At 50.5% G+C, this 15,546-nt stretch overlaps 1 protein-coding gene across 1 annotated transcript in view; it reads right to left on the reverse strand.

Annotated features, from left to right (window-relative positions):
• Positions 1 to 433: 433 nt before the first annotated feature.
• Positions 434 to 15,546, reverse strand: part of LOC123096975 (ubiquitin-60S ribosomal protein L40-1-like) — a 153,475-nt gene continuing 138,362 nt past the window's right edge. Inside the window, exons 5-6 of the mRNA XM_044518760.1 lie at positions 560 to 626; positions 434 to 478 (exon numbers count right to left, since the gene is read on the reverse strand). Of these exons, the coding sequence (XP_044374695.1) occupies positions 434 to 478; positions 560 to 626 (112 nt within the window). The remainder of the gene's footprint in view (positions 479 to 559; positions 627 to 15,546) is intronic.

A 15,546-nucleotide genomic window follows, 5' to 3' on the forward strand; every position in this document is an offset into this window, starting at 1 on the left:
TTTGTGAAGCATGTCACCATATCAGCACCAAGTGTTCAACGATGCAATCAAGATTCGACTTACATAAGAGCTTAGGGTTTGGGTTTTGATCAATCACGACGTGTTGTTGTGTCGCGAAGCCACAAAAAATATTGCAATCAGCGACACTGAGTAACAAGAAAAATCAAAAGCCATGTCAAACAAAAATCGGGCTGCAGGATCCCCAAGTCATGCCACCATCGGTGGGGACTGGAGATGTATTCAGGACTATAATCAACACATTAAGCATTCGGAAGAAAACCATGCCAACAACACACTACACAACCTGATGTTAATCAAGGCTCTACATCCATGAGGACCTTTACAACGAACTAATTAGAACTTCCATCTCTGATGACCCTGGCATGAGTATATGAGCGAGCACTGAGAAGTTAATTCACTGACGCAGGACGCTTCAGTGCCTCCATCTCCTGTACCAGTTGTTCTTCTTTAGCCTCAGCTGTAAATGATAGGTTGGGCAATCAGATCAATGAACTTCACAATCAAGGCGAAGAACATGACATGGACAGTTAAGTTTCACCTGGTTGCTGTGGCCGCACTTCTTCTTGCGACAGTTTGTAGCTCTGAGAGATAGCCGAGCATAGCACCTGCAACAGAATGCATGCATGGTGAAAAAAGTTACTCCTGCACAAACGTAAGGGATACAGCGGGAGGGCACAGGTGGCATGCTAAAACTGTATGTACACCTGCACAAAGCAATTGCTAAAGTGAAACAGTTAAGACGTGGTAAGTGAATGTCGATCATCCGATTAGTTTGGCACAGTCAAACACCCCAACATCTTGTTGAGTAAACAAGCAATTTTTCGACTAATTTAATCAATAAATAGATGACTAGCATGGCATTGACAGAATTAGCAACAAACTGATACTGATCTAAAGGAGCACGTAATGCGCAAACAGTAGACAGATCTACATAATGTTAGTACTGCTAATACGGAAATAATCATGAGAGGGATATACGCGTTATACCCTCCAGTAGGCCATGCAGAAGCCGCCGCGGTGGTGGCGGCAGTAGTGGTGTCCTCGGCGGCCTTCTTGTCGGCCTCAAGCTTCTCGGCGGCGACACGTTCGGCATCGGTGGACATGGTGATGATGAGGGCGACGCGGACGTAGAGGAAGTAGACGAACAACGAGCCGGTTTATCAACCAATGGCAAGTCCAAAAGATCTCGAAGCCAACCTGCTTCGACACCAGATGTGTCTAATGCTGTTAATTCTGCTTCCATTGTCAATCTCGTTAAGATCGTATGCTTGCAAGACTTCCAGGAAACAGCGTCACCTCCAAGAGTAAACATATACCCAGTCGTGGCCTTCATCTCATCAGCATCAGAGATCCAATTCACATCACTATACCCTTCAAGTACCGATGAATATCCCGTATAGTGAAGTCCGTAGTTCATAGTACCCTTCAGTAGCACATAACTCTATCAATAGCATGCCAATGTACATCACCCGGGTTGGAAACAAACCGGCTCAGTTTGCTCATAGCAAACGCGATGTCAGGCCTCGTTGTGCTCGCTAGGTACATGAGTGAACCAATGATTTGAGAGTATCTTAGTTGATCCTTAGTTGTGCCTTCGAACTTTCGAACCAACACACTAGGATCATATGGTGTTTGAGATGGTGTGCAGTCCGAGTACCCAAAACGGCTCAACACCTTCTCAACATAATGGGATTGCAGAAGTGTAATCCCACCCTCATTTTCTCTCAGTAGCTTGATGTTCAAGATAACATCAGCCACACCAAGGTCTTTCATCTCAAAGTTCTGAGATAGAAACGACTTGACCTCCTCAATGACTTTGAGGTTGGTTCCGAATATCAGTATGTCATCAACATACAAGCACAGTATAACTCCTTCGCCCCCACCATGGCGATAGTATACACATTTGTCAGCTTCATTAACAACGAAGCCAACAGATGTCAGAGATGTATTAAACTTATCATGCCATTGCTTAGGTGCTTGCTTCAGGCCATATAAAGATTTCAGCGACCTACACACCTTTCTTTCCTAACCATCTATCACAAAGCCATCTCGCTGTTGCATGTAGATTTCCTCGTTTAGCTCTCCATTTAGAAAAGCCGTCTTAACATCCATCTGGCGGACGAGAAGACCATGCGAGGCCGCCAATGAGAGTAATACTCGAATGGTGGTCAGTCTAGCCACAGGTGAATAAGTATCGAAGAAATCTTCCTCTTCTTTCTGGTCATAGCCCTAGGTCACAAGCCTAGCCTTGTACTTTTCAACCATACCATCGGGCCAAAGTGTAATCCCACCCTCATTTTCTCTAAGTAGCTTCATGTTCAAGATAACATCAGCCACACCAAGGTCTTTCATCTCAAAGTTCTGAGATAGAAACGACCTTACCTCCTCAATGACTGTAGAGATCCAATCTCAAACGGTCAAATCTCTGTGCATAAGTGTCATCCCTGGATCGGTAATGCTGAAACACACAGTACTTGAAGGATTTATAACAGAGTGCAAACACACACTTATTACATCGAATGTCTCAAAAGAGAACTTATTACAGTAATATGGCTTAAGGCCATCTAATAAAGATAACTGCGGAAGCATCGAAGGTAAATGAGTCCATCAACTCCAACGACATAGCTGAGTGCACGACAACGACCTAGCGCACCTTACTCTTCGTCTGAAAAGTCTGCAACATAATACGTTGCAGCCCGAAATGGGTCAGCACATGGAATATGCTGGCAATATAACACTGTAGAGCAATGAACAAGATAGATGCTAACACTACATGCATATATGGCTGGTGGAGGCTCTAAGTTTTATTTTGCATAAAGCTAATTTTCCCTACAACAAAAGAATACATTTTGTTTAACTATCATGGTGGTTGATAAACATTGAGAAGGTTCCTCCAACTCAATCCAGATTAAACAGTATTAATAACCCAACAGATTAATTAAAGGAGTGATGAGATCAAATCAATAATTCAAGTACCAGATACTCAAGATGTCCATAACCGGGGACACGGCTAATCATGATTAGTTTGTACACTCTGCAGAGGTTTGCGCACTTTTCCTCACAAGACTCGATCTCCTCCGTTGTATTTCTCGCACTTCATGATGTTTGAGAAACGGATGACCGAGACACAGTCTTTCCGAAGAGGTCCCCTTAACAGATAGATAGGCCGGTACACCTACAATCCCCTACATCTGCTAGCCCATCATGGAAAGGTTTCCCACATCTTACTCAACTATGCCAGAGCCCATAATGGCTTGTGGCTGCACATGGAAGTTTCTAGCATGAATAATCTTATGATTCCTTTGAGCCTGGGTGTCGAACAATAAGATGATCACACGGGTACTCCGGGATATCCCAGGACAGCGCTGGATTGCTCCAGGTGCCCAGACAACCACTGGGTGCTCCAGGGTGCCTCAACCAATCCACCCAGATGTGTATTTAAGTAGCCACCTTAAGTTTAACCATTAATTAACAACTCTCACATCTGTCATGGATACACTCAACCAATCCACGTCTACGAGCATAGCATAGCAGTATAAGCATAACGTAGAAGTAACTCCCAGGGTTTGATATAAAGGGACAATAGGTTCTACCTCATCAACTACTTCCCAAAACCCACATGTTAATCAGATCCTACTCATGCAATGTTTGAGGATTGGACTAATGCATAAAAACTAGGTAACGAAGGGATATGGTCAAAGTGTTACTTGCCTTGCTGACGATTTGCAAACCCTAGGGACTCGTAGTAGCACGCTTCGCACTCCGGAAATTCTATGGCAAACAAACAGTAGCATACATAAGCAATCAAGCATAGATGCAAAGGTCAAACTCAGATAAGAAAGTCCAAACTGAAAATTCAACTAAAGAGCTTCGATTTGCAAAAAGAATCAATCAAATCGGAGCTACGAAACTCAAACTACGATCAAAAGAAGTTCGAAATAAAATCTGCCTGAAACCAAATTTTAATTTGTCAAAATCATGTTCAAGTTGAGTAACTGGAAAGAGGGGTTCGAGACGAAGATTTTGGCGTTGGTTTCACTGGATTTGGACGAACGGTTGAAAAGTTGCGAGGGTTTGAAGATCAGGAGCTAATCTGCGATAAAAATAATCGCGGATAGGTCCCTGGTGAAATAAAAACAGAAAAAGAAAAATCTATTGGACGAATGTCCGCTAACAGAGACAAATGAACGAATTCGTTCGTTAAAACGAACTAACGGGTGAACGTTCGCTAATTAGCGAACCGTCCAAAAAATACCGAGAAAACCCAAAAAACAATCTAGGGTTTATACCTTAAACCGGCGGGTCGGCGGCGGTTTCCGGCGAGGCGGGGCTCCGGTGAGGCGGGGCTCGGGCGAGGCGGCGGCTTGGGATGGCGGGACGGCGTCGGCGGCGTCGGCGCGGCGGAGCAGCAGCGGCAGCAGGCGGCGGAGGCAGGCGGCGGCGGCGGTGCGGTTGACGGCGCGGGCGGCTGCGGGCGGCGGCTTCGGGACGGGGTGGAGAGGCGGCGGGGCGACGCGGTATTTAAGGAGGCCGGGGGGCGACCTGGGCGAGGGGGCGCCGGGTCGGGGTCGGCCTCGGGAGGCGTGCCCCGACCGGACTCGGATGGCGGCGGCGGCGCGGACTCTCCCGCGTGGGGAGGCGGTGGCGGCGCGGGCTGCGGCCCGGCTCGGCTGGGCCTTCGGCCCAGTCGGGCGGAGAGTTTTTTTATATAAATTTCGCCAAAAGAAAAAAATCGTAATAAAATATAAAATAATTCTAAAAATGCCAAAAACAATTTTCACCATCTAAATAAAATATTTAGAACAAAATGAACATTTTTCTGGCCTAAAAATACAATTTAAAAAAATGCATATTTTTCTAATTCAAATAAAATAGCAATAAAAATCCAAATAAAATATTTATTTGATTTTAACATTTTTCCTCCAATATTTCTTTTATTTTGGAGAAGTCATTTTATCTCCTCTCATTTATTTTAGCATTTGAAATATTTCGGAGAGAAAATTATTAAAACCAAATTGTGTTGGAATAAGCCACGATGTCTGGTGCGGTCGGGCTCGTCGGGCGCGTTGGGTGCGCGCGGGACGGCGGGACGCTCCACCGTGGCGAGTGTGCATGCTGCGTGAAGCTGCGCATGTGCCGGAGAATTAGTCTGTGCATGAAGTAGTAGGCCACGTTGAGACGTGGAGTTAGTTTTTAGATATGGCCGAGTGGTGCTGGTTGTTGGAGTAATTCCAGGAGTAGGATAAGGCCTGATAGTGCATGCATAGGTTAGTGGGATTAGTTGCCCGAGAGAGGTGGCTGGCCGGTGCGTGTATGGTCTTGTATATATATGCGTCAATGAGCAATGAGAAAAGTGGCCGAGAGGGCTGGAGAAAAATGTAGCCATCGTGTGTACACCAAGGGGCAGGGCCTCTACGCAAAGCTTTTGTGCTCTTCCTTGGTGTGTGTGCGTGTGTCTGTGTAGAGTTTCTCCATGGTGTGTGTTCATGAGATATGAGAGGAAGAAGAAGAGCGGCGTTGTGAGGAGGCGGCGCCAACATTTGGTATCAGAGCCAAGTTCGAGGGGCGGCTGTGGCACGCGGCGGCGTCTGCGAAGCGCGTGGTGGACATGGAGGCTGCGACGCACGGAGAGCGCAGTGGGACGAGGCACGGAGACGCGGCACGGCGGCGCATGGTGCTGCGGGTTTCGGCAGCGGCAACGAGTGGCGCTCGACGGGGTGTAGCGCGGTAGTAGCTGCATCGGCGGCGGTGCACGACAGCGGCCGGCGAGGTGGCCGCGTTGCACGGCATCTGCGGCGGCTCGTGCTGGAAGCACACGGTGGCGTCGGACGGCAGCAACCATGGTGATGAGCTTGTCGCGTCGGGCGCATGTATGGGCGCGCCGGGCGCGCTGGGCACGTCGGGTCCAGGGCGGGTCATGCGTGTGGTGTGCACGGGCGTGTCCGTGCACGAGTGCAGCTTCTGTGCGTTCTGTTGGCGAGATCGGGGCGAGCGCGGAGTTGGTCCTAGGCGGGCTCGCACGACCTGAACGTGTGTGTGCATGTCGCGGGAGTGGGCAGAGCGGGCCGGACCAGGCGCTTGGCGTGGACTGGGGCGTAGGGTACATGCACCGGCGTGCCCCAGGGTATAAGAACCCCCCATATGCGTTGTAACAGGTGTGGCTCGAGTTCGTGCTTGAGGAAATCGGCCGTAGTTGTGGCCGGCGGCGTCAGTGCGCCGGGAAGAGAAGCTGCGGCGTGTGTCGCCGGAGGTGAAGAAGGTCCTTCTCCGTGGCAGTCGACGAGAGGCCGGAGTCCTGTCAGGATGGACGGAGAGGCCGTGGCTTGGGGGGTGTGTGTTGGAATAAGCCACGGCGTCTGGTGCGGTCGGGCTCGTCGGGCGCGTTGGGTGCGCGTGGGACGGCGGGACCCTCCACCGTGGCGAGTGTGCGTGCTGCGCGAAGCTACGCATGTGCTGGAGAATTAGTTTGTGCATGAAGTAGTAGGCCACGTTGAGACGTGGAGTTAGTTTTTAGATATGGCCGAGTGGTGCTGGTTGTTGGAGTAATTCCAGGAGTAGGATAAGGCCTGATAGTGCATGCATAGGTTAGTGGGATTGTTGCCCGAGAGAGGTGGCTGGCCGGTGCGTGTATGGTCTTGTATATATATGCATCAATGAGCAATGAGAAAAGTGGCCGAGAGGGCTGGAGAAAAATGTAGCCATCGTGTGTACACCAAGGGGCAGGGCCTCTACGCAAAGCTCTTGTGCTCTTCCTTGGTGTGTGTGTGTGTGTGTGTGTGTGTGTAGAGTTTCTCCATGGTGTGTGTTCAAGAGAGATGACAGGAAGAAGAAGAGCGGCACTGCGAGGAGGTGGCGCCAACAAATTGATCCTCTTTTCAATATTTGAGAAAAATCAAATATGAAAATTTAATGAAATCCACAACTCTCTCCATGGGTCCTTGAGTTGCTTAAGATTTCTAGGATCACAACAAAAATGCAAATAAAATATGATATGCATATGATGACCTATGTATAACATCCAAATTGAAAATTGGGATGTTACAAACCTACACCCCTTAAGATGAATCTCGCCCTCGAGATTCGGGTTGGCTAGAAAATAGGTGTGGGTGGTCTTTCTGTAGGTCTTCTTCTCGTTCCCAGGTGGCTTCATCCTCGGTATGGTGGCTCCACTGAACTTTGCAAAACTTGATAACCTTGCTACGTGTAACACGGCTAGCAAACTCGAGAATCTTGACTGGTTTCTCCTCGTAGGTCATATCACTATCCAACTGAATTGATTCCTGGGGCACTGTGTCTCTCAGAGGAATACCTGCCATCTCAGCATGGCACTTCTTCAACTGGGAAACGTGAAACACATCATGAACTCCTGACAATCCTTCCGGTAACTCCAACTTGTAGGCCACTTCTCCCATACGTTCCAAAACTCGGTATGGTCCTACAAATCTCGGGGCTAACTTTCCCTTAACTCCAAATCGTTTAACTCCTCGCAGAGGGGACACACGAAGATATACTCTTTCTCCGATTTCATAGACTACCTCCTTGCGTTTTGAGTATGCATAATTCTTCTGCCTGGACTGAGCTACCTTCAGTCTACCTCGAATCAACTTAACCTTCTCTTCAGAATCTTTGATCAAATCTGGTCCAAACAACTGACGGTCTCCAACTTCATCCCACATCAACGGTGTCCTGCACCTTCTTGTTGGGGAATGTAGTAATTTCAAAAAAATCCTACGCACACGCAAGATCATGGTGATGATTAGCAACGAGAGGGGAGAGTGTTGTCCACGTACCCTTGTAGACCGAAAGCGGAAGCGTTATGACAACGCGGTTGACGTAGTCGTACGTCTTCACGATCGACTGATCCTAGTACCGAACGTACGGCACCTCCGCGATCTGCACACGTTCAGCTCGGTGACGTCCCATGAACTCACGATCTAGTAGAGCTTCGAGGGAGAGCTTCGTCAGCACGACGGCGTGATGATGGTGATGATGAAGCTACCGGCGCAGGGCTTTGCATAAGCACTACGATGATATGACCGAGGTGGATTATGGTGGAGGGGGGCACCACACACGGTTAAGAGATCAGTGATCAACTTGTGTGTCTATGGGGTGCCCCCTCCCCCGTATATAAAGGAGTGGAGGAGGGGGAGGAGGCCGGCCTCCTAGGCGCGCCCCAAGGGGAGTCCTACTCCCACCGGGAGCAGGATTCCTCCCCCCTTCCCTAGTTGGATTAGGAGAGAAGGAAGGGGGAGGAAGGAGGAAGGAAAGGGGGGGGGGGCGGCCCCCCTCCCAATTCGGATTGGGCTTGGGGGGGCGCCCTCTCCTTTGCTCCCTTCTCCTCTCTCCCACTAGGGCCCAATAAGGCCCATATACCTCCCGGGGGGTTCGGGTAACCTCCCAGTACTCCGGTATATTCCCGATCTCACCCGGAACCATTCCGATGTCCAAATATAGTCGTCCAATATATCGATCTTTATGTCTCAACCATTTCGAGACTCCTCGTCATGTCCGTGATCATATGCGGGACTCCGAACTACCTTCGGTACATCAAAACACATAAACTCATAATACCGATCGTTAAGTGTGCGGACCCTACGGGTTCGAGAACTATGTAGACATGACCGAGACTCATATCTGGTCAATAACCAATAGCGAAACCTGGATGCTAATATTGGTTCCTACATATTCTACGAAAATCTTCATCGGTCAAACCGCATAACAACATACGTTGTTCCCTTTGTCATCGGTATGTTACTTGCCCGATATTCGATCGTCGGTATCTCAATACCTAGTTCAATCTCGTTACCGGCAAGTCTCTTTACTCGTTCTGTAATGCATCATCCCGCAACTAACTCATTAGTTACATTGCTTGCAAGGCCTATAGTGATGTGCATTACCAAGAGGGCCCAGAGATACCTCTCCGACAATCGGAGTGACAAATCCTAATCTTGATCTATGCCAATTCAACAAGTACCATCGGAGACACCTGTAGAGCACCTTTATAATCACCCAGTTACGTTGTGACGTTTGGTAGCACACAAAGTGTTCCTCCGGTATTCGGGAGTTGCATAATCTCATAGTCATAGGAATATGTATAAGTCATGAAGAAAGCAATAGCAATATACTAAACGATCAAGTGTTAAGCTAACGGAATGGGTCAAGTCAATCACACCATTCTCTAATGATGTGATCCCGTTAATCAAATGACAAATCATGTCTATGGTTAGGAAACATAACCATCTTTGATTAAATGAGCTAGTCAAGTAGAGGCATACTAGTGACACTCTGTTTGTCCATGTATTCACACATGTACTAAGTTTCCGGTTAATACAGTTCTAGCATGAATAATAAACATTTATCATGATATAAGGAAATATAAATAACAACTTTATTATTGCCTCTAGGGCATATTTCCTTCAGTCTCCCACTTGCACTAGAGTCAATAATCTAGATTACACAGTAATGATTCTAACACCCATGGAGTCTTGGTGCTGATCATGTTTTGCTCGTGAGAGAGGCTTAGTCAACGGGTCTGCAACATTCAGATCCGTATGTATTTCGCAAATCTCTATGTCTCCCTCCTTGACTTGATCGCGGATGGAATTGAAGCGTCTCTTGATGTGCTTGGTTCTCTTGTGAAATCTGGATTCCTTTGCCAAGGCAATTGCACCAGTATTGTCACAAAAGATTTGCATTGGACCCGATGCACTAAGTATGACACCTAGATAAGATATGAACTCCTTCATCCAGACTCCTTCATTTGCTGCTTTCGAAGCAGCTATGTACTCCGCTTCACACGTAGATCCCGCCACGACGCTTTGCTTAGAACCGCACCAACTGACAGCTCCACCGTTTAATATAAACACGTATCCGGTTTGTGACTTAGAGTCATATGGATCAGTGTCAAAGCTTGCATCGACGTAACCACTTACGACGAGTTCTTTGTCACCTCCATAAACGAGAAACATATCCTTAGTCCTTTTCAGGTATTTCAGGATGTTCTTGACCGCTGTCCAATGATCCACTCCTGGATTACTTTGGTACCTCCCTGCTAAACTAATAGCAAGGCACACATCAGGTCTGGTACACATCATTGCATACATGATAGAGCCTATGGCTGAAGCATAGGGATCACCTTTCATTTTCTCTCTATCTTCTGCAGTGGTCGGGCATTGAGTCTGACTCAATTTCACACCTTGTAACATAGGCAAGAACCCTTTCTTTGCTCGATCCATTTTGAACTTCTTCAAAACTTTATCAAGGTATGTGCTTTGTGAAAGTCCAATTAAGCGTCTCGACCTATCTCTATAGATCTTGATGCCCAATATATAAGCAGCTTCACCGAGGTCTTTCATTGAAAAACTCTTATTCAAGTATCCTTTTATGCTATCTAGAAATTCTATATCATTTCGAGTCAACAATATGTCATCGACATATAATATTAGAAATGCTACAGAGCTCCCACTCACTTTATTGTAAATACAGGCTTCTCCAAAAGTCTGTATAAAACCATATGCTTTGATCACATCATCAAAACGCTTATTCCAACTCCGAGATGCCTGCACCAGTCCATAAATGGATCGCTGGAGCTTGCACACTTTGTTAGCATCCTTTGGATCGATAAAACCTTCAGGTTGCATCATATACAACTCTTCTTCCAGAAATCCATCCGGGAATGCAGTCTTTACATCCATTTGCCAAATTTCATAGTCATAAAATGCGGCAATTGCTAACATGATTCGGACGGACTTAAGCATCGCTACAGGTGAGAAGGTTTCATCGTAGTCAACTCCTTGAACTTGTCGAAAACCTTTCGCAACAAGTCGAGCTTTGTAGATAGTAACATTACCGTCAGCGTCAGTCTTCTTCTTGAAGATCCATTTATTCTCAATGGCATGCCGATCATCGGGCAAGTCAACCAAAGTCCACACTTTGTTCTCATACATGGATCCCATCTCAGATTTCATGGCCTCAAGCCATTTTGCAGAATCTGGGCTCATCATCACTTCCTCACAGTTCGTAGGTTCGTTATGGTCAAGTAACATGACCTCCAGAACAGGATTATTGTACCACTCTCGTGCGGATCTTACTCTGGTTGACCTACGAGGTTTGGTAGTAACTTGATCTGAAGTTACATGATCATCATCATTAGCTTCCTCACTAATTGGTGTAGGTGTCACAGGAACTAATTTCTGTGATGAATTACTTTCCAATAAGGGAGCAGGTACAGTTACCTCATCAAGTTCTACTTTCCTCCCACTCACTTCTTTCGAGATAAACTCCTTCTCTAGAAAGGATCCATTCTTAGCAACGAATGTCTTGCCTTCGGATCTGTGATAGAAGGTGTACCCAACAGTCTCCTTTCGGTATCCTATGAAGACACATTTCTCCAATTTGGGTTCGAGTTTATCAGGTTGAAGCTTTTTCACATAAGCATCGCAACCCCAAACTTTAAGAAACGACAACTTTGGTTTCTTGCCAAACCACACTTCATAAGGAGTCGTCTCAGCGGATTTAGATGGTGCCCTATTTAACGTGAATGCAGCCGTCTCTAAAGCATAACCCCAAAATGATAGCGGTAAATCAGTAAGAGACATCATAGATCGCACCTTATCTAGTAAAGTACGATTACGACGTTCGGACACACCATTACGCTGTGGTGTTCTGGGTGGCGTGAGTTGCAAAACTGTTCTGCATTGTTTCAAATGAAGACCAAACTCGTAACTCAAATATTCTCCTCCACGATCACTGTCAGAGTAAATGGCCACGGGTAGCCTAACCGACTCCCCCTGGCTCTCTGAAAAATTATCAGGCCGATTGGGCCTTCAAGTATCCAAAACACAGGGCCGCCTTCCCCTGGTCGGCTATCTCACAGGCCGACTACCGGAAGGCGACCCGACCTCCAAAAACCTTCCCGAAGATAACCATAAGATGGCCGACTCCCAGAAGCCGGCCATAAGTAGACCGACTCCCAGAAGCTGGCCACAAGAAGACCGACTCTCGGAAGCCGGCCATAAGTAGACCGACTCCCAGAAGCCGGCCACAAGAAGACCGACTCCCGGAAGCCGGCCAAGACTGCACCCACCAGGGTTGCGCCCACATAATGGTGATGAGACGGGGCGTGGCCACAGTATAGCCTGCCACCCCCGAATCCCGGAGCATGCATGGCCACAGCGCGTCGTACGGGCCAGCCACCACGTAGAGGGAAGAGGAGAGCTAGCCTTGCCTTTCTTCCTCCTCTAGCCAAACAGCTCAAGGAGCACTTGTAGCTACTTGTGTTGATCTAGTGATCATGCGGAGACCCCGCAGAGCAGGACTAGGGGTGTTATCTCCACAGAGAGCCCCGAACCTGGGTAAGATTCGCCGGCGTGCATGTCTTTGCCTTATCCCGTTTCCAGGCACCGGCGATGTCTTACTGGCTCCCACAATGATAAGCCACCCGTTGGCATATGTCGCACCTACCACCCGACATTTGGCGCCCACCGTGGGGCCAGGTGCACCGTCGTCCGGAGACCTGTTCTGGACGGGAACCCTTTTCCTCCCCCGCGAGTGTAGCCAGCCCGCTACGCCCGATGGCGCTTGCCCTGACGCGCTGCAAGGCGTCGACGACGCCTGCGCGGCGAGCTGCCTCGCCGATCTTCTTGGCGAGGCTCGCATCTCCGACGAGCCTGCGTCCGACGCGGGCACAGACTGCCCTGAGAGCCGCCTCGTCAGCCTCCTTGACCAGCTTCACGTCTCCAGCGAGCTTGCTGTGGACTTGGAGTCAGTCGGCTCCACCGACCCGATGCTTGTCGACTCCGACACGGCATCGCTTGACGCCTTCCCCACCAACGTGGTGATCATCGACGACCCTCTCCCTCGAGCCGACAGTGGCAGCAGCGCTGTCACTGAGGTGCTGGTCATCAGCCACGGCGCCGTCTCGGGCGAGAACGCCCACGACGCCCTACAAGCGGCGCTGCATGACTTGTCCGTCCCCATCCCGGCCGACGCCGACGCCGAGACTCTGGAGGCACGCCGCCTCGCCCTCATCACGGAGGGTCAGAAGATAGCATCCATGAGACGCCTCACTGAGGCTCACCAGCGCGAAGTCGACCACGCCGCCTCCTGGCGGGCCGAGCCGAGCCGGCCTCGTCAAGAAGCGCGGCGCGGCCATCGCCAGCATGCTGGGAGCAGACCGCCCAGTCTACACCACGCCACTCGAGAACCTGCGTGCCGCTCAGGCGGCCGTAGACGAGCTGAACGGGCTGGGGGCTGATGAGCTCCCCTACATGACTAGACGCATCCAGCAGCTGATCGACGCGGCCGTAGAACGGCATGAAGCCGGCGCCCGCGCTGAAAGTCCTCCCCCACGCAGAGAGCACGCCGCGACATCCCGGACGCCGACTGCAAGTGGCGCCCGCGCAAGAAAAGACAAGGAGCCGGCTGCTAGCCGCAGTCGGACTCGGGTCACCATTGAGCGCGACGCAGAAGGCCGCCCCCGAGCGGTGGAACGACAAGGCAATCCGCCTCCCCTCGCCTCGTGGGGAGAGATATCCCACCCCGCCGCCTGTCACGCATCCGACTCTCGGCGGCCGACTAGGCCACCGCGAAGGAGTCGGTGAGAATGATGCCCGCCACCGGATCGACCGCCTAGCGCGATCCCTGGCGCTAGAAGAAGATGATGATGTCGGCCCGCCTTGCTTTGGCCCCCGCATCCGCGACGAGCCCTTCCCCAAAGGGTTCTCACTCCCAAGAGACACGCCAAAATACACCGGCTCCGTGAAGCCGGAAGATTGGTTGATTGACTACTCTACCGCAGTCAGCATAGCAAACGGCAACAGGCGCGTTGCCGTGAAGTACGTCCCTCTCATGCTTCAAGGCACGGCACGCACCTGGCTGAACAGCCTCAAGCCCTACAGCGTCAACAGCTGGCTAGACTTCACGGAAGTCTTCGTCCGCAACTTCACCAGCACATACAAGCGGCCTCCCAAGCCCCGCCAGCTCTCCTTATGCGTCCAAGGGCCCAACGAATCAACTCGCGACTACCTCACGCGTTGGGCCGAGCTCCGCAACTCCTGCGAGGGGGTGCACGAGGTTCAAGCCATAGAGTACTTCACCGCCGGGTGCCGAAAGGGCACCCTCCTCAAGCACCGACTCCTCTGTGATGAGCCGACTACCGTCGACGAGCTGCTGATCATAGCAGACAAGTACGCCACGGCCGACTCCTCAATGAAGATCGAGCTCCGAGTGGACGCCTCTGGAAAGGTGCTCGCTCCGGCTTCCAAGACGCCGGCTGGTGACTCCAACCGACGCCCCTACCAGAACGACCACAAGTGCAAAGCCCCTATGCTGCCTTCCACCAGTCGGCAAGTAGCCCCCGTCGAAGACGAACAGCCCGAAGAGCGGCCCGCACCCAAGAAGAAGGGCGGCAGGCCGGCTTGGCAGCCGACCTTCTCCTACGAGCAAACTCTTGATGCCCCCTGCAAGTTCCACAGCGGCGCGAAGCCGTCCAACCACACGACCCGAAAGTGCCATTGGCTCACGCGGATCTCCAAGAGCGAGGGGCTGCCGCCGCCTCCACCTCCTGGCCCGCCGCCTCCAGCCCCTCAGTAGCCGGCTATTCGACCAGCAGTCGGAGCCATTTAAGATGAGTTCCCAGATGAGCACGCCGCCTACGTCGTCTTCACGAGCCAAATTGAAGACAAGCGCAGTCGGCGCCAACAGCACCAAGAAGTCAACGCAGTCGCCTCCAGCAACCCCGAGTTCATGCATTGGTCTGAGAAGCCTATCAGCTGGAGCCGGGCCGATCACCCAGAGGTGATGCCGTCTCCCGGCTCTTATGCATTGGTGTTGGACGCCACCCTCGCGACAGAGAGGTGAGCTGCCCATTTCTCCCGTGTCCTGATTGATGGTGGAAGTAGCATCAACATACTGTACCGTGACACCATGGAGAAGTTGAACATCAAGACGAAGCAACTCATGCCAAGCCGGACTGCGTTCCATGGCATCGTACCCGGCTTGTCCTGTTCCCCAATCGGCAAGATCAAGATGGATGTTCTCTTCGGAGACAAGGACCACTTTCGCCGAGAAGCGATCTGGTTTGAAGTAGTGGATCTAGAGAGCCCTTACCACGCCTTGCTTGGCCGACCTGCCCTGGCCAAGTTCATGGCTGTGCCCCACTACGCCTACCTCAAGATGAAGATGCCGAGTTCAAAGGGGATCATCACCATAGCCGGAGACTACAAGAAGTCCACCGAGTGCGCTGCGGCCAGCAGCCGGCTGGCCGAGTCCCTCGTGATTGCTGAAGAGAAGAAGATGCTGGACCGAGTCGTGGCCATGGCCGGCAAGCAGCCGGCCCTGTCCCCCAACCCCAAGGAATATGATGCTCAGGGCTCCTTCCAGCCGGCCAAGGAAACAAAGAAGATACCTCTGGACCCGGAGAACCCGGAGAGGTTTGCTGTCATTGGTGCAAACCTGGACAGCAAATAGGAACGCGAGCTCGTCGACTTCCTCCGTGAGAATCGGGACATCTTTGCATGGTCCCCA

This window comes from Triticum aestivum, chromosome 4D (assembly GCF_018294505.1).
Source record: "Triticum aestivum cultivar Chinese Spring chromosome 4D, IWGSC CS RefSeq v2.1, whole genome shotgun sequence".
NCBI classification, from domain to species: domain Eukaryota; kingdom Viridiplantae; phylum Streptophyta; class Magnoliopsida; order Poales; family Poaceae; genus Triticum; species Triticum aestivum.